The sequence below is a fragment of the Mytilus trossulus genome, chromosome 2 (genome assembly GCF_036588685.1).
Source record: "Mytilus trossulus isolate FHL-02 chromosome 2, PNRI_Mtr1.1.1.hap1, whole genome shotgun sequence".
NCBI classification, from domain to species: Eukaryota; Metazoa; Mollusca; class Bivalvia; order Mytilida; family Mytilidae; genus Mytilus; species Mytilus trossulus.
This window is the reverse complement of record NC_086374.1, coordinates 67982225-68005553: the sequence shown is the minus strand read 5'-3', so window position 1 is coordinate 68005553 and position 23329 is coordinate 67982225. Positions and strand designations below refer to the sequence as shown.

The 23329-nt window shown below is 30.9% G+C and overlaps 1 protein-coding gene across 1 annotated transcript in view; it reads right to left on the bottom strand.

Moving 5' to 3' along the window:
• Window positions 1-23329, bottom strand: part of LOC134707858 (secretin receptor-like) — a 62486-nt gene that overhangs the window by 16222 nt on the left and 22935 nt on the right. The window contains exons 2-5 of the mRNA XM_063567960.1: window positions 5188-5299; window positions 2171-2281; window positions 1336-1448; window positions 389-483 (exon numbers count right to left, since the gene is read on the bottom strand). Coding sequence (XP_063424030.1) covers window positions 389-483; window positions 1336-1448; window positions 2171-2281; window positions 5188-5299 — 431 coding nt within the window. The remainder of the gene's footprint in view (window positions 1-388; window positions 484-1335; window positions 1449-2170; window positions 2282-5187; window positions 5300-23329) is intronic.

The window sequence follows — 23329 nt, the reverse complement described above, 5'->3', positions numbered from 1 at the left end:
TTATAGATGTCCTTAATTTGGACACATAAGTACCACGTACTAATGTTATGTTTTTTTTAAACTTACAAATTGCTGACTCACATTTAGAAGTGACAACATATCCGCCATTTATCAGACAATCCAAATTTAACAAATTTAAGCCATGCTATATATTTCATAAAAGTGTAAGCAAATTGTCCATGAGATTTCAATCCAACCTGCTATACCAATCCTTGTATATAATACGCCTTATCCAAACGCCCGTATATGCCATTTTCTGTCTATTAAACATAACATGCATAATAAGAAATAAAAAGTTCAATGATAAGTGCTATCCAAAGAAGTAAGTGATACCTATTTTTCATGGTTTTTCATTTTTTTTATTTTCTTATCATGTTTAAAATCTTACCTACAAAAGCACATAAGAAATACAGCAACAAGAAGTGAACCAAGGGATAAACCATATCCAATATTATACATCAGTTTTATCCTAGGAAGATGCTCCTGCAATTTTTAAATATTCTACATCAACAATGTCTTTATAAGTGAAAACTTTTCGATTATGTTTTCAGCGGACGTATACTGACTTTAAAATATATATACATTCTATGCTTTTATATTTTGTAAGGGTTGAGTTTTCAATGCTCTGCAACATAGTTCTTTGTTTTGCCTTTTTAACTATTTTTATTTCGAGCGTCACTGATGAGTTTTTTGTAGATAAATTTAACCCTGATAGCAACGATAAATTAATTTTTCATTGTGATAGAACATACAGAGAGAGAGCTTCTGATTTATCGAATATATAAAGTGTTATTTTCAGTCACGTTCCTCATCAAAGTCGAACTCTTAGTTGGACCAAAAACAAAGACTCGATTAATCTAAGAACATATTAAACTTACATTATTATACAAGTTGTATACCTACTGTCTGTAGCTGTTGTATGTCAAGTCTTACTGCTTTTGGTAATATTTAGAAAATCATTTATGGCAGCTTCATATATTGGTTATAGTATATTCTCAGCTTGTAAAGACTTGATACAATTGATAGCTTGACATAATATAAAGGCAACGGGTTTTTCTTTTTTTTATGTAGCAGCATTATTGAAAGAACCAAATATTGACAATATAAAATTGAGAATGGAAATGGGGAATGTGTCAAAGAGACAACAACCCGAATACACATGCATTTACATCAATATTCAAAATACTTTCAGCAAAACGAACCCCGTGCGCTTGTTTGTGCATACATTGCAATTTTAATATGTCGACAGATATATAAAAACATCATAGTTGCTTGGTATAATAAATAACCGACTATCAAATGAACTTGACCATTTGATCAAATACACAAACTTACTTCCATGAGAGAAAGGTTTACAGGAGGGCACCTTGTATAATCTGTCCATGTATCATTCGTGTGAGGACTAACATACCAGGTACCATTTTCAGTACATGTTTTCGTTGCAAACTCTGCAAAAAATATTGATGAAAGAGATCTATTATTTGAAGGTAAATAGAAGTTATATTTCTTATATAGTTGAGGGACAAATTTATAATTATGTGTATTTTTATGCTGCTTTAATTGGTAACTCTTTTTGTCCATGTTAACAATATGAATACTTTTTGGACCTTTTGGATTATAGCTTTTCATCCTTTATATAAGCTTTGGATTTCAAATATTTTGGCCACGAGCATCACTGAAGAGACATGTATTTTCGAAATGCGCATCTGGTGCAAGAAAATTAGTATCGTTAATTTTATTAATATTATCATAATTATTTTAGGAAACAAATATCAATGCTTTTATCAAAGCCCAGTAGTCAGCACTTCGGTGTTGACATAAATATTAATTATATGGTCCATTGTTATAAATTTCCTGTTTACAAATCTAATAATTTTTCGAAAAACTAAAAAATTTCTTATTATCGGAAATAGATTACCTTAGCTGTATTTGGCACTACATTTTTGGAATTTTGGGTCCTAAATGCTCTTCAACTTTGTACTTGTTTGGCTTTATAACTATTTTGATATGAGCGTCACTGATGAGTCTTATGTAGACGAAACACGCGTCTGACGTATTCAATTATAAACCCGGTACCTTTGATAACTGTTCTATCTTTTAATGCTTGTATGTGAATCCACATATAAATTTTGAATCTTATGTTCATATTGATAACATACTACATGTATACCTGTGTTACTAAAGCCTTCTACATAGTGTGGACATTTCATTTTTGCAGTAGTTCCAGCTGGCGTTGCATCCCAACACATGATGTTATCCCAAACCATATCACAAAATGTACCTGGTATAAATGAATGACATGACATATATATTTCTAGAATTTGCACAGAAATTTTTATTCATAACATTGTAAACAATTATAACTGAGGGAGGGTCTCTGACAATTGTCAACCATATTCAATGTGGTAACTAATATAAAAATAAGAGATGGTATGATTGCCAATGGTACAATTCTCAAACAGAGACCAAATGATACCGAAATTCAGAATTATAGGTCACTGTACGACCATTAACAATTAATAACAAAAATTCCGTAAAGTCAGCTTTAAAAGGGCCCTGAAATAACAAATTTCAAACAATTCAAATAAGAAAACTTTGGATCTTATTTATATACAAAATAATCTGAAAATGTCCGAATGTTGCTTTATGTGTAATACCACCAAATCAAAGTATGACACATCCGGTTGCATACGAAGAAGTGTCTAAAAAATATTTCCTTGAGTTGGGGGGTTGTAGTCAAACTTGAGTTTAGATGATAACAAGGCTTGTACACAGGTCGAAAGGGGTACAATTTCATTGGTTAACTTCAAGTGATGGTTATTTTCTTTCATGCAGTGCAATTTTGTCTATTATACTGGGCAAGATGTAAATTTACTCAACTATTTGTTAATTGAAACAATGGTAAATTGTGCACATTTTTTTTGGCTTCCTTCACAATATCATAAATACATCTTCTTGAGTTGGTTTCAGTTAGATATTTGTTTTATTGGCAAGAATAACACATCTTCTCATTATATGTTACATATAATATATACCAGTTTATTGTCTATAAAATTTCAATAAACAATAAACTGTAAATGCAAAGTCAAATGAAGGTTTTTATTTATTCACAATGTACCGCCCACCATATTTTTTTTTTGTGTATAATCCTTTTAATTTGCATATAAATTGGCCTGATAAAAACAGCTAATTTTTCAGCTTAAATATGAATTAAGAGATTTTGCAGCTTTAGGAAAAACATGTTGCATTAATAACAACTGATATTAAGTTGCCTACTTTTCATTCACTAAAACGAACTTCAATCATGAATACAATACTTGAAAGTTCTTTCAAAGACTTATTCGATTAGGCAGTTTAATGAACTAAATTGTCAACAAAATATTTAGTATATGTTCTGTATGTTCTGTATTTCCTGTCATTATTTTGAGATTAAAGCAATTGTCTCTCATGAAAAGTTTTAACTTACATCATGACGATTTAAAAGTAAAAAACTGTATGCAATATAAAAAAAATGATAATGTCTACGATTGAAAATGAATACTAAAACGAAATAAAATAAAATAAAAAGAATAGAGGAATGGATGACAATTTATTTTAATTGCATTTATGTGATATCATTTTTAACAATGCGCTGAATAAACAGGTAATTTTGTTTTGAAAAAAGAGAAAGGTATTGAATCTTTTTCTTTTCAGTTTGTTTTCTTTAAATATGTTCACATGTATCTTATGAATGACTCGTGGTCTATGACAAGAAAACGTAAGAAGGTGCTTTTATTTATAGATGTCATACATAATATATCAAGAAGGATTTTACAACTATTGTTTAGTTATATTTATGTGCTATGTTATTAAGGACATTTGTTCTTCTACATTTTGATGACTTTATAACTTTAACATTAACATTAAGTTATAGTGTTTAGTTACACAATATACTGTAAAACAATGCTACCTGATACCTTAACAACATTTCATAAAAAAAAGAAAACAAGCAAGCTACCATTATTCTCTATACTGTAAACCAACTTATTTCGCGAACGATTTATTTTCGCGACTTTCGCGAGTAGAAAAAAAACGCGAATATTAATCGTCGCGAATATGTAAAACTTTGATCATTCCTTATTAAACTACATCAAGTCAATCAGAAAATCGCGAAATTAAATAGCCGCGAAATGGTCAAGAAAGGGTAAAACGCGAAATAAAGTATCCGCGAAAATAAGTTGGTTTACAGTATTCATGAAGAGAAAATCCTCTCGCTTAATAGTTTTATGTTTGATGTATCTATCCTGTCTAACTTGAAATAAACATCACAGTATACATCTTAAACATTTCTCTCATTAGTAAGTTAAACACCTTGTTATATTAATAATGTACAAAAAAGTTGTTGAGTACAGGGTTTTGGAAATGTTGCAAGAACACCATACTGATTCAAAAACGAAATACATGTACATAGATAGAAATAAGATATACTTGTAAAATATGTAAACTGAAAATAGTCATAGTGTCATTTTTGCTTATCCTTAAAGGAAACTAACTCTACTTTGAATGTGTTGAGTTAAGCTGTTTTTAACATGTAACCTCACCTGTTTGGTGTGTAGTATAGTTGATTATTTTGACCTCACATGTCTGTTTTTCTTCATGTTACCTCACCTGTTTGTGGTGTAGTATAATTGATAATTTTGGCCTCACATATCTGATTTTCTTCGTGTAACCTCACCTATTTGTGGTGTAGTATAATTGATTATTTTGGCCTCACATGTCTGTTTTTCTTCATGTAAACTCACCTGTTTGTGGTGTAGTATAGTTGACTATTTTGGCTTCACATGTCTATTTTTCAAAATGTAACCTCACCTGTTTGTTGTGTAGAATAGTTGACTATTTTGGCTTCACATGTCTGTTTTTCAAAATGTAACCTCACCTGTTTGTTGTGTAGTATAGTTAAGTATTTTGGCCTCACATGTCTGTTTTTCAACATGTAAACTCACCTTTTTGTGGTGTAGTATAGTTGATTATTTTGGCCTCACATGTCTGTTTTTCTTCATGTAAACTCACCTGTTTGTGGTCTAGTATAGTTGATTATTTTGGCTTCACATGTCTGCTTTTCTACATGCAAACTCACCTGTTTGTGGTCTAGTATAATTGATTATTTTTGCTTCACATGTCTGTTTTTCTTCATGTAAACTCACTCACCTGTTTGTGGTGTAGTATAGTTGATTATTTTGGCTTCACATGTCTGTTTTTTTACATGTAACCTCATCATCTGTTCGAATCGTGTTTTCATTCGTTCAGTCATTCTAGGTGCCTGTAATATATTATATAATTTCCATAAAGATTAAGAAAAATCTTCCAGAATAAAATAGACCACATAATCAAGTGGATGGGTTTGAATGCTGAGCAGTAGTTGAATATACAAAGTAAAGATATCCTCCATTGAGGATATTTCTAACAATAGACTAAATTTTATCATCGGAAAAGTATGTAAACCCTCTACATATGGTAAATTAGATAAAGTGTACATCTTCAACGAATGTATTTATTTTCAAATTTGCATTCGATGCTTTTTGACGTAGGGGCTCGGTATTGTTTGTCTTTGTTTGTCAATATTTATGTATCTGTTATTCAGAAGTTGGATGATCGTTGTTGAAACAGTCTGTTGTGCTGTGTGAAATGTTTAAAATTTCCTGTTATCCCTTTTTATACATTAATCTATTCTTCAGGCATTCACCCTATTACATGTATAAATTTAAATAAGAAGATATTTTATGAGTGCCAATGAAACAACTCTCCATCGAAGTCACAATGCATAAATGGTAAACAATCATAAATCAAAGTACAGCCTTTAACACGGAGCCTTGGTTTACACCGAACAGCAAGCTATAACAGGCCCTAAAATTAAAAGTGTTTTAAAAACTGTTCAAACAGGAAAACCAAAGGTCTAATTTAACAATTTTAAACCACACCAACAAACAAAACCTAAGAACAGCAAGCTTTTGACTTAGCACAGGTGAATAGAACGCCGCAAGTTTTAAACGTTTAAACACGGACGAAATGGATTAAGTAACGTTAATTACACAAATTAATGTAAATATAGTTTTGTTGTTACGAGTAAATTCGTGTTCTCAGTACGAGTACAGAAGTGAAAATTTACCGTCATACTAAATACTTATCAAAGTTGCCTCATGATAAAGATAGCGAGACGAGATATAACACTAAATAAGTAAACATTGATTCTTAAAATGCATTACAAATTGTGGCAATAGGTCAAATTACATGTAACTCAAAAGTGCGATTTGAGAGTACTAGCAATTACCGAACGCTTGTTTAAAGCCAAAAACAAATAATAACAAAAACAATCATGCAGCAGAGACTAAGCATCATAATATCATTAGCATGAATTACATTTGTGCAAGTACACTGGAACTTGCCAGTAAGAATAAGTTAGACCTTGAGATATAAATGATTAAGAAATTGACCTGTGAATTAAAAGAAACAATTATACATTATCAAACAGAAATTGTAGTGCAGTATTGAAGTTAATATATTTGTCTGTAGAAGTTGTACACTTTGGTTTATCGGAGTGTTATTTTTTAATGGTACATTGTACACCGTCGTTTCATCATTGCGAATTAAATATATTATTGTTTTGGTCGAATAGTATGTTTGATGGCTTCTTAATAGCCCTGTACGACTACTTCTGTGTCTGATGATTACATAAACGAGACAATTCAGCGTATACTTGACGTATTTCACTCCATATGGTGCCGTTAGATATAAACATCTCAAACAGATATCCTGTTTTATCTAAATTGTGCAATAGGACAGATACAATTAAGGAAGTAACTCGAGTTTTGTTGACCTTTACAAAGTTTTTAAGTACGTATGGTACAATGTAATATGGAGAAGTGCTTTGGCAAGAATGAGATTCCGTATCATGTAGATAATTTTTAAATAAAATCTTTCTTTGATATTGCATTTAAATAATAAGAAATTGAATCAGCAGTAGCATCATCATTGACCCCATAATTATTCCAATCGAATTTTGTTTTCTTGAAATTTTTATAAATTTCACACGGTTTTTAACATCTCATTAATCTATCCTGCAACTTTTAAAAAAAAAGTAGTTTTACCACATTTTACCTATCAATATTAATTTTGCCTATGTTTACAATATATGTAATCGTTTCATTACTTATACAGATAATTAGTTGTAACTAGTTGAATTTATTCAAACCTCAAAGAATGAATAGGGTAAAAAAATATCGTCATTTTAACTTTTCTCATCTGACAGTCAAACCCATGCATTATATGGTATGCAGGTTTTATAAATACGATCCTAGTCCGATCGGAATTGGGGCATTAAATGTGATTCCTTGTTTAGGGAGAGTTTTACGATCTATTTAAATGTAAATCTCCTTCAGCAACACATTGTTTGTCCGTTGATGGTCAAAATACTTTCATTTTTAAATGGCAGTAAGAATTTTCCAAACCGTTTTCACGATCGTCCTATATTACTGAATTTACTTATTGTTTAATTCTTATTTGTTCTCGTCCTACACGTGCCTGAAACAATCGCCGCTCGACGTTAAGCAAACGACATCTATTATTTCAATAATTGATATAAAATTATAATCAATATTTCAACAACACATAAAATCTAAGACATTCAGGCATTCAATTAACAAACTGTCTGATTCAAAATATTTTACTCGGGGTTTGAAAATTACAGGAAATAAATAATTCAAAAAAAATCTTTCATTCACAATTTGAGAAAGGGTTTTCGTGTCTTGTCAAATGACTTGCTTCTAACCGTAATTTTGTTCTTGTAGAGAAAGTTATTAATCCTCATTGTCTAAAGTATGTGTATCTCTCTGATGAATAAAACAACACATAAGTATCTGGTATTCACTTGTCGGTGATAAGCAGATATCATGATACTTCTTAAAATAATCAAAGCGTTCGAGATTTGTTGTAATTTTAAGCATAAATCATAAACGGATAATTTTTTGTTATTCTGTAAAGATTTAATCATTCAAATGATCTAGACAGTGATAGGACAAATTGCATGTTGAACTCGTGATATACTCAAATGGGTGTTGAAGATTTGTGTTGTCCCCTATAGGTCATTTAGTTATTTTTGTCATTGGGTTTCTACCTCATTGACGCTTTCTCAACATCTCCTTTGAGTGGTGTGCCGGATGTAATGTTCAATATATTATGTTATCTTTTTTTTTAATTATCTATTATAAGTTAACGGTGATTTGTGTTATTGTCTGATGTACTGTACAATATATTTTGCTATTTCTGTTATCTATTAATATGCATAATTAAGATTTACAACCTAGACAATTGGTTGACAAGGTTTTTTTTAATGATTTCGGCTTCCAGTAAGTACTCAAAAACGATTAAGTAATATGTTTTCTGGACTAGGCTTACACAACTTATTACCATAATTTGTAGTAAAGCATATATCTGATATGTATAGTTTGCTCTTATGTTGTACTGTTACACCACTGTCCAAGGTTAAGGAGAGGGTTGGTGCCTTCAAATTAATTTAATCCTAACACTTTCTGTATGTGCTTGTCCCATGTGAGGAACCTGTAATCCAGTGGTATTTTTTTCGTTTAATTTGTTTACATTTATCACTTCGGAGCATTTATAGCTGACTATGCTGTATTGACTTTGCTCATTGTTAAAAACAGTATGGTAAACTATAGTTGGTAATTTCTTTGTCATTTGGTCTCCTGTGGGGAGTTGTCTCGTTGGCAATTATACCACAGCTTCTTTTATATATGAATTCTAGTAAAGGAAATAATATTTTTTTTTTGATTTTTAGAAAAAATTAGGCAAATTAACTACAGACTAATAATTATTTTTCACTTAAAAATATTTGTGTAATGCGGGGACCATTCATAACGTGCTAGTAAGTAGTCTGACTTATTTTGTTAAATCTGTACCAGTGCATAACCTGTGTTTAATTGACAAGGCAAACTGCGTCCTTCATGTAGGTGGTCCAATTTTGTTATGTTGTCGATATATAGAACTCGACACTGTTATAAAAATATTGGTAATTAAAGATAGAAACTGGTGGTTATCTATTGAATTAAATTGCTTGTTATTTCTGAGTTATAGTGTAAAGTTGACAATTGCTCGTGCAGACAAATCAATTACTATGTGTAATCAGGTAGCAGAAATAGATTATGCGGAAGAAGAAATATGATTTCGTTACTTATTCCGTTCACTTCTCAATGACAACCAAAGGAATTAAGTTTAAAAGAGACAAATCATTGGAACGTTTTTATTTCTATATCGTTATTTACATTTTGATTAAATGTTTAAATCAAATATCTGGAAGTGGGAATGTGTGTTTTCAGTTTAAAATCAAAGGAACTGGTCTTTTATAACTAAGCAGTAACTCAAAAGATGAATTAGGGCTACGATCCAAGAATAATTTTTGATATTTAATTTTTTGATTACAAAAACAAACATCCAGTTTCTGGTTAATTATTCAGCACGCCATACCCAATTATCTTGATGACTATTATGAAGTGCAATAAAAGTTGTGAAAGTACAAAATATTGCAAATTGCTTAATGTTTATAAATCATAGAGACATTTTCTTATAAATTCTGTTGTTTTGACATTACGCTTTTCAAAGCATAAGCAGGAACAAATAGTGTTAGTATGGTCATTTTTTTTAGATAAAAAAGGTAATAGTGTGATACAGTTATCGATACATTTAACCATAAAAGTTAAAAGGAAGAAGGTAAAAAACTATGATAAAGAAAGAAGAAAGTTAATTTTTATTTCACCCTATGAATGCGAAATCAAATATGAACAATGGTACAGCTATTTGTACCTAGGAGATACTAAAAAACAGCTTATTAAGACTCACTTTGAGCAATCTTCATTAATATAACGATCTGTCCCTGATAATAACTTATATCTCGCTTATAAAAAAGTAAATTGTGGGAAATGGCCTAAGATTTCTTTTATAGTTTTATCATCAACAGTTGATTTTCTTGTATGGGTTGTTTCGTGTTTTATTATTTCAGAGATCTTTGTAGCTATCAATATGTTATGTGCTTTGGTCAGTTTTGAAGGCAAGGTGTTAACATATATTTGCTTTTATCCAAGTCATTTTGGACTCTTGTAGATAGCAATTATATCACATATCCTTGTTGTTACGTTTTATGACAAATATATCAATGTTGTTGAACAAGCTCAAGTTATACCCAAAAAAACCAACATATCACCACATTCGTTGGTATTTCTGAAAATTTTACTGTCCGATTCAAAATTGGCTTACAAAATAGTAATCAAAAAAATTTGATCATATTAGAACTATTTCTTCTAACAAAATACAGATGTAAAAAAAAACAATTTTCATATCACAAGTTTCCGCGCTGACAAGCAATATTTAAATTACTAAGTTTTCTATGCACAGTTATTTCCGTTTAAGTATATGCTTGTGCAAATGAACAACGTATGGATTCTGCTTAAAGTTTATGATGAACAAACTTCGATGAAACATATTTTTCATAAAATGCAGACGTAGTTTTCTGGATTGGAATAAACGTGTTTCCTTGCAAACAGTCAGTGCAATTGTGACATTGTAGTTTTTCTTCAAAATCATTAAACAACTTTAATGCGGTTGTAAATCTGCAGTATACCTTGATGTTGTCAGCCAGACAAATTACCTCAATGTATAATCTGCCAAGCGTCACTCTCTTACAGAGCCTAGTATGCATCATAACAGAACTTTTATGACCATTGTCAATTGTTTTAATGTTTAACACAACGTAAAGCTGAGTGTTCTTCAAACAATCTTAAATATTGTTAACAAACCATGCAAACAGACTTTTTGATCAAATGATAATAGATAAGTAATAATAAAGCAACGTTTTAAAAAGTGAATGTTATAAAATGGGAAATTGAAATAAGGAATATGTCAAAGATACAACAACCCGACCAAAGATCAGACAACAGCTGAATTCCACCAATAGGTCTGCAACGCATATTAATCGTTAATAATATACACTAGTAGACTAAACCTGAAGGGCAATCTTATCGGATTTTTCTAATGCTTAGTTCGTTTCTGTGTGTTATATTATAATGTTGTGTCGTCATTCTCTTCTTTTAATGTTTTCCCTCGGTTTTGCTTTGTGACCCGAATTTGTTTTTTTCTATCGATTTATGAGTTTTGAACATCGGTATACTACTGTTGCATTTATTTGATATTAAGCATTAAAATGTTGAATTTAAATTAATTTTGTACCAACTCACAGTTACTGTCTGATTAAATTACTATGAGTAGAGGTTTCCCCTGTGTATTAGCAGCTCGGTAACCATGAGAACTAGGTTATATAAAAATAAGATGTGATGTGATGGCAAATTAGCTACGATTTTAGTGTCACAAGGAAAGGTAAATCCAGATAAGCATTATTGATGTATCAACTTTATAAAGTATTATTTTAGTTTTGCATACGTTTTAAATAAATCTATGGCTATTTTCACCCCTGATTACAAGTGATTTAGAACTGTATTTTGAAGGCTTACTAGATGACCACTTTTCCTTTTTAATTATTATTGCTATATACATGTATACCTATCATTTACATATCACTTATCTTTCCGTTTTGGGTATCTTGATGACGAAAGCTCGTCGAACATTCCACTTTAATCTCCAAATAGGTGCGGGAAATACAGAAGGGATATCACGCAAGTCGAAGATAAACCTCATTGGTGTGGGTATTTGGTGTCTTGCGGAGGTTTGTCTTGATGACGAAAGCTCGTCGAACATTCCACTTTTATCTCCATATAGGTGCGGGAAATACAGAAGGGATATCACGCAAGTCGAAGATAAACCTCATTGTTGTGGGTATTTGGTGTCTGGCGGAGGTTTGTCTCTTTGACTGAGCAAAACGAACTCCACTAAATGTGAGACTTTTGTGCTAGCAAAACGTAGGAGCTTGGCTTTCAGATATTTAGTTTTGAGCGTTTCTGGTGAAGGTTATTCTAGAAAAGCATTTCGTAAGAATGTAGCTTATGACGTATTGTTTTTATTTTGGGGTTTACTTGATTCGTTTGTAACTAGCACGTGTGATCCTACCTGGTGTTTTTTTTTATTTTTCTATTTGAAATATTTTCTTTTCTTTTCAAGTAACAGTATTTTGAATGACTAGTACTATCAAAAAAAGATATGGAAACTTAATACCTTCATTTACATGAATCCAAAATAGTTATTTATACCACATCTTTTTATTTTCACCGATCAAAACTGAATGTAAATATCAAATTTTATTTGTATTCGCTTTAATTAATATGTAAATAATTTGAATATTGCTCATTGATTACAATCTCTATAAATATAACTAGATTTAGCAAGATCGTTCAAATTTGAAGTAACTGTTTAGCTACTTTCGACTGTTGGAGAAAAAACAGCGCTCAAAAAAAATCACAAACACGCACATTGGAAACATAGGAACGAGTGTGTCTTCTTTTGAGTAATGTGAAAATAGAGAAGTTATCTTTTGAAAAATTTCTATTAAATCAATTCTGTATTGCCATCCATTAAAGTCAATTATACTAGTGTATAGACATATTGCTATTGCATGATTGCAACCATTTTATATTTGAAGTGAACAAATCAGCAAATACCGTATGCCATTAAATGCAATTTACACAATAAAATACAGTTTAGAGACTAATTTGCTTCAAGTACGTCCTGTGAAATTTAGACTATACAGGAATCTTTCGTCATAGACAAACGATTTCTTATCGCAACTGTTTATGTCTTAACATACGAACTTTTAAAAATATGTCGTCTGTTATCTTTCTACAGTACCAAACAAAAATTCAGTTTAACATCTTTAAATGAATACTTTTTTTTCTCCTGAAAATTGATATTTTAAAAGATAAACGTATCATAGTTACCAGAATTAAATTTTGTATTTACGCAAGACGCATGTTTCGTCTACAAAAGACTCATCAATGACGCTCGAATCCCAAAAAGTAAAAAAAAAAAGGCATAATTAAGTACGAAGTTGGAATGATTCATACCTTGAATTTTAAGCATGAAACCCCTTCAAATTTTATCATAACAAGATCATTAAAAAGATTTATTAGACTTTTCATCACATTCATTATTTTGCACTTCTGATCATCTTCATAATATTTTACCATTAACACTTTTTTTCTAAAAACCTCATATAAATTAATTTTTCTAACTATGATACAATTCTTAGTAACATCATACCAATACCAATATTATGAGATTTATCAGCCGTTCCTTTACATTTCTTATTTTCTTGATTTTTTTGCACTTCTAATCATAAAAATGTTGCGCTATCGAAACAATAGGCAAGGAAATGACCCACATCACTAAGATTGATAATAGCTCAATCAAAAGTAATCACCGCGACTAATTCAGAAATAACGATATAAACATTGATATTCTGTAAGATGGGAAAATAATTATAAAGTCAACAGGACACTGAAATAGGCATAATTCAACCGCTGACATACTCAAATTAATTATTTGTCTGTTATCTAGAAAGCTTCATAGACTTACAAATATTTATTGAATCTCAAGCCGAAGATAAGCCAAAACATCTTTGAACATGATTTGAAAATAACTGCTTTTCGTATTTGAGCATTAGTTTTTTTTATCTCTCGCAGATTTGTCGGAAAAGTTTTAATTATTTTAGCTTGCCAAGACTTGTTTCATCACAATTTCAATAGGAAAATATGGTTTTGTTAATCGAGATGAATGCGCTACATGGCTACAACAGAGTTCAACAAATGTCATTTTGTTATAATTAGTTCTTACACAATATACTATTTGTTCCTAAAGGAAGAAAAGGGCTTAAATATGTCTGATAAAACAACAACAAAAAAAACATGACTATAAAACAAAATTACGAGAACGAACAAGTATAATTTGTTACGAATTAATACATTCATTGGAAAATTAAAAACGAAAAGTACCTATTTAAATGGCAAAATCAAACGCTCAAACACATCAAACGAATGGATAACAACTGTCGGCTTTGCCTTCCGGTAGCAATGGAAAACAAATATGAGAATACTGATCTTTAATGATAATTAATGGGCCTTTTTTTAAGAACTGTATGTATTTTATTTGTATGTTTAAGAGCTGATCGAAGAACATTTTGTTTGAAGAAGCTCGAATGTGCACAAGATCACATTTTTAACTATAAAAGCATTGGATTCATATAAAAAGTTAAACAACAAAAAATACTTAACTCCGAGGAAAATTCAGAACGGAAAGCAACTAAACAATTGTACTTTTATGCAACAGCCATCAAATTACATTTCGTTTGTTTTCCGATACATTATTGTGAAGGTGTTATGGAAAGCACACGATGTCATACATGTTGCATTTTATAAGAACATCTCGTGATTGTTGTCAGCCAATGAAAAATACGGACTCTTAGTATTATGAAACATACATGTTATGTTATTATATGATTGTGTTAATCATTAATGGGATCATTTATCATGATGAACTTGGATATTAGCGCAACACAAACTTTACATCGAACTACTTGATCGATGATCTACGAGATAAGAAACTCGTTCATTCGAATCACATTATTTACAGCTTATATCTGGGTTTATCTGCAATTTTATTCATCTTCCTTTTGATCCTCATATTTTTCTTGGGTCGCGGACAGGACATGATACTCGAAAATATTAGGCAATGACGTCAAGTAACAATCAAGGAAGTTTATATCATGGATACCAATCCGCATTCATTTATTATTGCAATGAACACCGCTTCATTCATACAACCGAACTATCATTACATTTTTACGCTTGATATTCTTATTGATAAAGTTAGTATCAAATAACAAACAAAATAACATTATTCCAGATATATTCGTTAATGAAGTTAAATATCATGCTTCAAAATTTCTTCCGCTTCAAATAAAAAAGAAGAAGACAGAAACTCTAAAATTATGTAACGAAACAATATTAAAATTATCTTAGACTAGGTCACAACATCTTTTGGTTTTAATTTTTGATGATAATAGTTCATATTGTGATGTTAAAAATGATGAATTAACATTTTAATTTATCAAGTACAGTACTTGATACGAAACCACAAGCCTATACTATGCATCTTTTGATCGATCTATAGTTGAATTGGATTATCTTATCTCTTGAATTTAAAAGAATTGTGAAAGATACCAAAGGTACATTCAAACTCATAAGTCGAAAATAAATTGACAACGCCATGGCAAAAAAAAAAAGAAAAGACAGAAAGAAAGAAAAAAAAAGCTGTACACAAAACACACTGACATAGAAAACTAAAGACAGATTGAATCCTTCTTTTTCAAATCGAAAAATACCTAAAATAAATCGTACTGGCAGATATAACGTGTTTTTTAAATTTTTTGACTGATATATAATATAGGAATGGTTGCAACCGTTTATCGTGTCTTGCATTGAAATTATGATGTCCCCTTGATTTACCCACTGCCTGTTCGGTCGATCAATATGAGTGTCCATATCATTTCTTGTAATAACAAAACGCGCGTACTCTTTATTTAGAAAAATCAAAAACAATGTGCGTTTAAAATTCAACAGCTTTTTAAGTATCCAAAGTATCCTCTATTTAAAAAAATCAATAGATATAGGAAGATGTGGTGTGAGTGCCAATGGGACAACTTTCCGTCCAAATAACAATATATATAAGTAAACCATTATAGGTCAATTTCGAGGTAGTTCTTCGTTCTGGACATCTTTCAGACAGTATTTATCTTCTATCCGATGTAAACAAAAACTTAGAAATTCTTCAATTGAACTGTGATAGATAGTTGTCTCTTGGAAATGATAACACATCTCCTCATTTTCATACTGACCAGCCTAACATGTTTTTTGAAACATGATTTTAATCAAAACAAAGTAATTTTCTTCGTATTGCACCTTGTGCCCAGGGTATGAATTAACACGGATTCATCGTTTAATGGACACAGATGATAAATTATTTTTGTTTTAATGGCCATGCTTACAGATGTATGATAATAGATTCATTATTGATATTAATTATACAAGACAGGCAGTGAGTTGTACTACAGGTATGATAGTTATTAATAATGATATCAGTCGGTGGTTACTACTTTTCCCCATTAATCTATCTTTGATGAACTAACTTTGACTTATCTCAAACTTGTATTTCCTCTCAGGATATTTTATTTGACAACGCAAAAGATAGCAAGATAATAATGTTTTATAAGCCATTCATCATTCCCCTGAAAGCTAGTATTGGCAGGCATTGAACGCTCTGATAAGAACGATTTTCTTTTTTTACTTCTTTAATGACTTTGGATAACACAAAAGTTGTCGTGATTTTTGTGTCTTTGACATTTAATTGGTTTTTATATGCATGCTTTTTCTGGAAATATTTCGAATTGAAACGCAATAGAGAACTCTTAATTTATTTTTAGATTGAAGGAATGCCTGATATCTTTTAATTAAAGTATGTTATCAAAATCGATTGAAACAGTGAGGACAATCAAAATCTTGAATTATTTGTTGCAATATATTAAACAAATAGTTTTTTTGTACAATATTGACAGAGTTGGCATAAGAATCATAAAATGTCATTCAAAGTCGACACCACTAGTTTGATTGCACATTAAATTCCAATCTATGTTTAAAGTTTAATGTCTAAGGATGCATATGTATGTGCGATAGTAACATGCATATACATGCTTATTACCGACATAACTGTTGAAGCTAAAAATATTCAGCAAGGCAGATCTTTTTAGACTGTTTATAGGTATGTTCCTTGACTAATTAAAGTTCCTTGAAATAAGTGCTGATATATGATCATTGCAGCAATAAAATGTGATGTATAAATGCAGGTAGATCAATAAGTAAGGGGAACACTGGAACACTTCAAGTTACCATATTCTGATATGTATTCAGAATGCAAAATTTCGACATATTTTTTAGAGTCCTTGAATAAAGTCCTTGCAATGAAGACATTTTTCTCTTTTGGATAGATAAATTGCTATCGCTATTGCTTTAAAAACAAAACTTCACTATGGTACATTAAAATTAACGACCCTCTTATGACTAACAAACTATAGCTTTCAAATATAAATCATGTAAATGCAGATTTAATAAAAGAGGGACGAAAGATACCAAAGGGACAGTCAAACTCATAAATCTAAAATAAACTTACAACGCCATGGATAACATAACATTGAATAACATGCATGCATTAAAATATGACATGCATCGCTGTCATTTCTTAGACTTCTGGTTTTGAGAGTTATTAAGGACAGGGTTGTTCCTAGTTATTTGCATACTTTTAAAATCAATAGTCAACGAATAAAATACATCGCTGATGTAATCATTTGACTGTTTGGATCAAAACTATAATTTTACAATGTAAATCAGCGGTTACACTGTCAAACATTTCCTGTTATTCCTTTTATTATGTTTATATAATATATCGTTAGCAGCAATATTGGATTGATTTCTTTAGATTTACCCAGTAAACATGGCATATTAGTATCACATTGGGGTTTTTTCATGGGATACTCATTGAAATTATATAATGATAATAATGACTCCATTTCTTATTCTGCGGATATATCTTTTGAAAAGTTAGGCTTGTGCCATTGTTTGTCTGTTTGTCTTTTTCATTTTTAGACATGGCGTTGTCAGTCTGATTTAGATTTATGAGTTTGACTGTCCCTTTGGTATCTTTCGTCCTTCTTTTGTGACAGTGCAGTTTAAAATGTGGCACACTGTCATTTTGCAATGCATGTAGTTGGTTTTATTTGTTATGGTTCAGAGAATTAATTTCTCACTTCCATATTCTTCTTCAAAAGAGGGAGGGACGAAAGATTTCAGATGGACAGTCAAACTCAAGTTATAAGAAAAAACATTGATTTGTTACATTTCGTTTTGATTTACAGAAAAAGGAAAATGCATGTAAACGATCACATTATCTCCATTTCCATTTGGTTAGTTCGTGTTGGGTACCTTGTCAGAGAACAATTTCGGGAAATAGTTCTGTAAGTTGTTGCAGTAAGTTAGGGGTGAAGATTAAAGGCTTCGATAACAAAGTTCCAAGCAATGCATTGATGAAAAAGTAGAAGTTATGGACGAGATAAAATTTCATAAAATCGAGATAATGAATGGCTTCGCAAACTGTTTTCGTTTAAAATGTTTGTAAAATTTTATCATATCGAGGTTAACAATTTTTCGGTATGCTTTTGTTTATTGTTGGTCGCATAGTTACTTCTTCATTTGGACTCTGATTGATAGTTGTCCCATTTACAATCGCGCCATATTTCATTATTTGTTTTATATATTTTGGTGACGATTATTTTACGTCACCCATTGGACATATCGAATAAAATTGAGAAAAGAAATGGTGAATGTGTCAAAGCGACAACAACCCGACCATAGAGCAGACAACAGCCGAAGGCCACTAATGGGTCTTCAATGTAGCGAGAATTCCCGCACCCGTAGGTGTCCTTCAGCTGGCCCCTAAAATATGTATACTAGTACAGTGATAATGGACGTCATACTAAACTCCGAATTGTACACAAGAAACTAAAATTAAAAATCATACAAGACTAACAAAGGCCAAAGGCTCCTGACTTGGGATAGGGGCAAAATTGCGGCGGGGTTAAACATGTCTATGAGATCTCAACCCTCCCCCTATACCTCTAGCTAATGTAGAAAAGTAAATGCATAACAATACGCACATTAAAATTCAGTTCAAGAGAAGTCCGAGTTCGATGTCAAAAGATGTAACAAAAGAAAATAAATAAAATGACAATAATACATAAATAACAACAGACTACTAGCAGTTAACTGACATGCCAGCTCCAAACCTCAATTAAACTGACTGAAAGATTATGTCTTCATCATATGAATATCAGGCACAATCCCTCCCGTTAGGGGTTTAGTATCATACTGTAATAAAATAGATGAGAAGAACAGAACCCGTGTCATGCCAACAACTGTTTTTTTTAGAAATAAATGTGTTTAGTTCCGATGTAAAGTCCCTATAAGTGAATATTAAAGCCAAAATATGCAATCTTTTATGACCTAACAACAGTATCGTAACTATATCCCTTTTAATAAGTCTATTTAAAGGTTTTGCTAGTTTCTGAGGTGAATACTGACATTTTTGTGCTTTATAAAGAATATTTCCATAAAAAATTGGATGTGAAATACCTAAACGTATTAGATGTCTGCATGAATGTTTGTAGAGTCTCATAAAGCCAAGGAATAGCAAACCTTAAACTACTTTTCAATAATAATCAACTCTCTGACTTGTCTTGCATGTATCATTTGTATAGTGGAGACAATGTTGACGGCGGGTCTTCTGTTATAGGTACCATAACATAAGGGGTTCGAAACGTGTATCAATTTATCAACATCGCAAAGCATTTCAAGATGAGAAAAGCTCATCAAAGATACTCAGCTCGTTATTTGGAACGCCAGATGTGCGCTTTCCCTTCATTAATTTCAAAAGTAGACCGTAAACAGTCGCAAGAGAAACCTTTATTTAAAATTTAAAGTAAGCGAAGTGCTAAAACGAAATTATCTTGAAACATTAAATAATAATGAAGACTTATCTCCCATAGTTATGTTCTGTTTTGTTAAAGATCTATCATATATATATATATTGATTTTAGAATATTTATCTTCTTTTACTGTTGTAATTATTAAGAAATAAAATTCAACGGCTTTGTTTTTCTATAGTTATACATTCTTCCCGGTCATTAGTTCCTGTCGGAAGTTAATCGAAGGTGTGTGTCGGTCATTTATTCTAATGTCAGCTGCTGGTTCCTGCCTATTTGTCTTAATTAAAATAAAATCCTGGCAACTTTATCAGGTCTGCATACGTAGGAAGTCTACGGAAATATACGACCGGAAGATGATCCCTTGAAAAAAAATTAATACTAATTTTCACTGTATACTAAGTAAATCAATGGGGAGCATACAGACATTCATGCTAACAATATAATATATATACAGGATAACATGTCTAGGAATCGTCGGAAATGTTTGACAGTGGGGCCGATGATTTACATTGTGAAATAATAGTTATCATACAAGCAGAACGATCTTCGAATCTGTCAATATGTTATTTTAACTTTTTTTCGTATTGTGTCTGTCACTCTTGAAATAAACTGTCATCCCATACAAAATGTAAAGTAGAGATTAAACGAGTAAATTTAGAGCTTTTCATTTTTTCGGAGTGATCTTGACGTCTGAAATGTTAACTGTCACTATGAAAAAATAACTTAATAATGTCTACAATGCTGTGTATGAAAACGTTGCGGTATATGTCAGAGTTTCTAAAAAATATAATGCAGAATTTAACTCTTCAGTGAAAGAAAGAAAGTTTTTTTTAAACCTTCTTTATTTCTAATCAAATGATATTTTTTAAATGGTCGTTCCTTTTCTGCCCACTTTTTTGTTTAATTTAAAAAATATAATGTTCCCCTCGGTATCTGGTTCCTAAGTTATTTTAATTTTTCCTTTTCGGATATATTTTATATGACTATGTTTTAGTGTGCATGGAACCCTTTATAAGTCAATAGAAAGAAAGGTATTTGTTTTGTATATCTTAAAAATGCGTTTTATAAAAAAATGCTGTTGTCTGCTCTATGGTCGGGTTGTTGTCGCTTTGACACATTCCCCATTTCCTTTCTCAATTTTATTTCATTGCTCGAAAGGTACATTCGGTATTGGAAACTTCCTAAACGCTTATAGAATTTATTTACATTTGTACTTCTTCACTTTATTGGATATAAACTATCAGAAACGAACTATGAAACTTGTTGTACCGAAGCACCTGGTTTATGCAGCTTGATTGGTAGATGTACTTTAATGCTTGATTAGTCGTAAAAGTTTTAATTGCTTTTTACTTAGGCTGCTTTAATTCGACAAAATGAAAGCTGATGATATTAAAAAGCAAAATATATGCTCTGCTCCTGTAAAATGAGTTATGTGTCTATGAAAAACTTCAAATAATAAATTCAATAAGAAATGAAAAAAAAATCATTTAAGTTTTAGGGGGGAAATACTGTTATTAGTTCTTTATTGATAGCTATTCTGTCTTAACTTTACTAATAATACATATTTTATGTGTCTTCGTAAATTATTACTTTAACTGTTTAGTCTACTTTTGGTAATATATATTTAACGCTAGTCGGTACTTACACATATCGTAATTGCGCTCTGGTAAAATTTGTATTCTTGTCTTTCGTTTGTGCTAATGTGCTTTCTATATATGCCTTTATCTTTTTGACACATTTGTTGGATTTTATAGTGAACTTCACTAATAATACATATTTAATGTGTCTTCGTAAATTATTACTTTAACTGTTTAGTCTACTTTTGGTAATATATATTTAACGCTAGTCGGTACTTGCACATATCGTAATTACGCTCTGGTAAAATTTGTATTCTTGTCCTTCGTTTGTGCTAATGTGCTTTCTATATATGCCTTTATCTTTTTGACACATTTGTCGGATTTTATAGTGATTAAATATAAAAGGCTGTGTTGGCTACTGTACCCCTACTTTTGACAATTTTACCTTTTTGTCACATATCGTGTTCAATATAATGGATTTTTCGCGACTGTCATTCAAGTGGATGTTTAGCTACATATAGATATAAAACCAAGTTTAATTCACCGTTTTTACATTAAAAAAATGCTGTACCAATGCAAGTCAGGAATAAGACAGCTGCTATTTACTGGTTTAATGTGGTTGCGCCTTTTTAACTTTACTTTTTGCTTTTAGAATTTTCTCCGTGTTGTGTTTTTTTTTATTATTTCAATTTTTGTTACTACATGTTTCAATATACTGAGATAATTTGGGAACAATTTAGAATTTTTTTTTAGTATTTAGAATTGTAATTACGAATGAAAATGGTGGGTCGAAATCTGTCTTTGAACTATTTAAAAGAAGGAAACAACTTGAGCCGTCAATTTCACAGAAAAGAGGTTTTTCGTTATTTTAAATGTTTTCTATTGTTGAACTTGAGGACAGATTATACGTGTGATACTGTTGTATTCATTACTTTATTGTCCCACATGTACGATGCTCTATGTCTATTTTAATTATATAAAGGCATGTAAATATCCTGATTGTTAAAAATAAAAACAGTAATAGATAACTTAACCCTTATTTATTCAAAACATATCTGAATTTGATGAGCATTGGTTAAATGGTTCATTGCATGTAAAAAGGTTGCAATGTCTCAATAGGGACCATACATCTTGAAAACTGCAAACATAAACATTGTCGATATCTAATATGACCTTCATTTTGTCTAAAGCAACAAAATATATTAAAATTGCAAATGCATTGGTGAACGGTTCATAAGATATTGCTTGGAGACACCATTGGCATCTGCACGCCTCCTGTCGTAATTAATTCTTTTAATGACTAGTTTATCTTCGGAAATCCCAAATAAAAAATCTGAGAGATTTCTTGTGTTTTGATACTGCAAAGATTTATACATTAAATAGTATTATTTATTTTAAATATTTCATGCACTTTTTCACAACATTGTATTGTTATATACTGTTATTCGGAAAAGGTATTAACACAAATAGTTATGAAGTAAATTGAAGAAGAACGAAGTAAATAAATCCGAACTAAATCTTTCGTTTAAACAATAAAAAACCCGGAACGAATTGAAATCAAATATGATATACTTTTCTTTGTATACATTTTAGGTATTTTCGAGGAATATGGTGGGTTAAACTCGGTTTTATAGCTAGCTCAACCACCCAATTGTATGGCAGTGGTATTCAGTTATATCGAAAAAATTTGATGAGCCACCCAAACCGACATAATTGATTAATATGACAATAATTGGTATCCAGCAGCCATCGGAAAATTCTTCATGAGTAGGAAATAACGTGTATTTGATCCATTTCACTTAAGTGGTCTGATCCATCGGAAAAAATGCGTATAACTGTTTTTATTATCTCCCTTTATTGCAAATGCACGTACCATAGTAGAACTATTATTCAGATATATTGCTTATATTAAAATCTGTATTTAGAACAACTTCTATGTGTTCAAGGGAGAAGTTTGGTATGACAAAATTTCATACAAGACATAAGGATTACTTAAAACAAAATTGCATTGATTTGTTTCGCTCATTCATTTTGTTTTGCAAGAAGCTTTTTATTAAACTCGTTTTTCTCAGTTTAATTTCTCTGATGTTATGTTATTAATTTTGAAGAATTTTTACAGCGTAAATGGCAACAGCAAATATAATTGACCTGATTTTTATTGTTGATTCTAGTT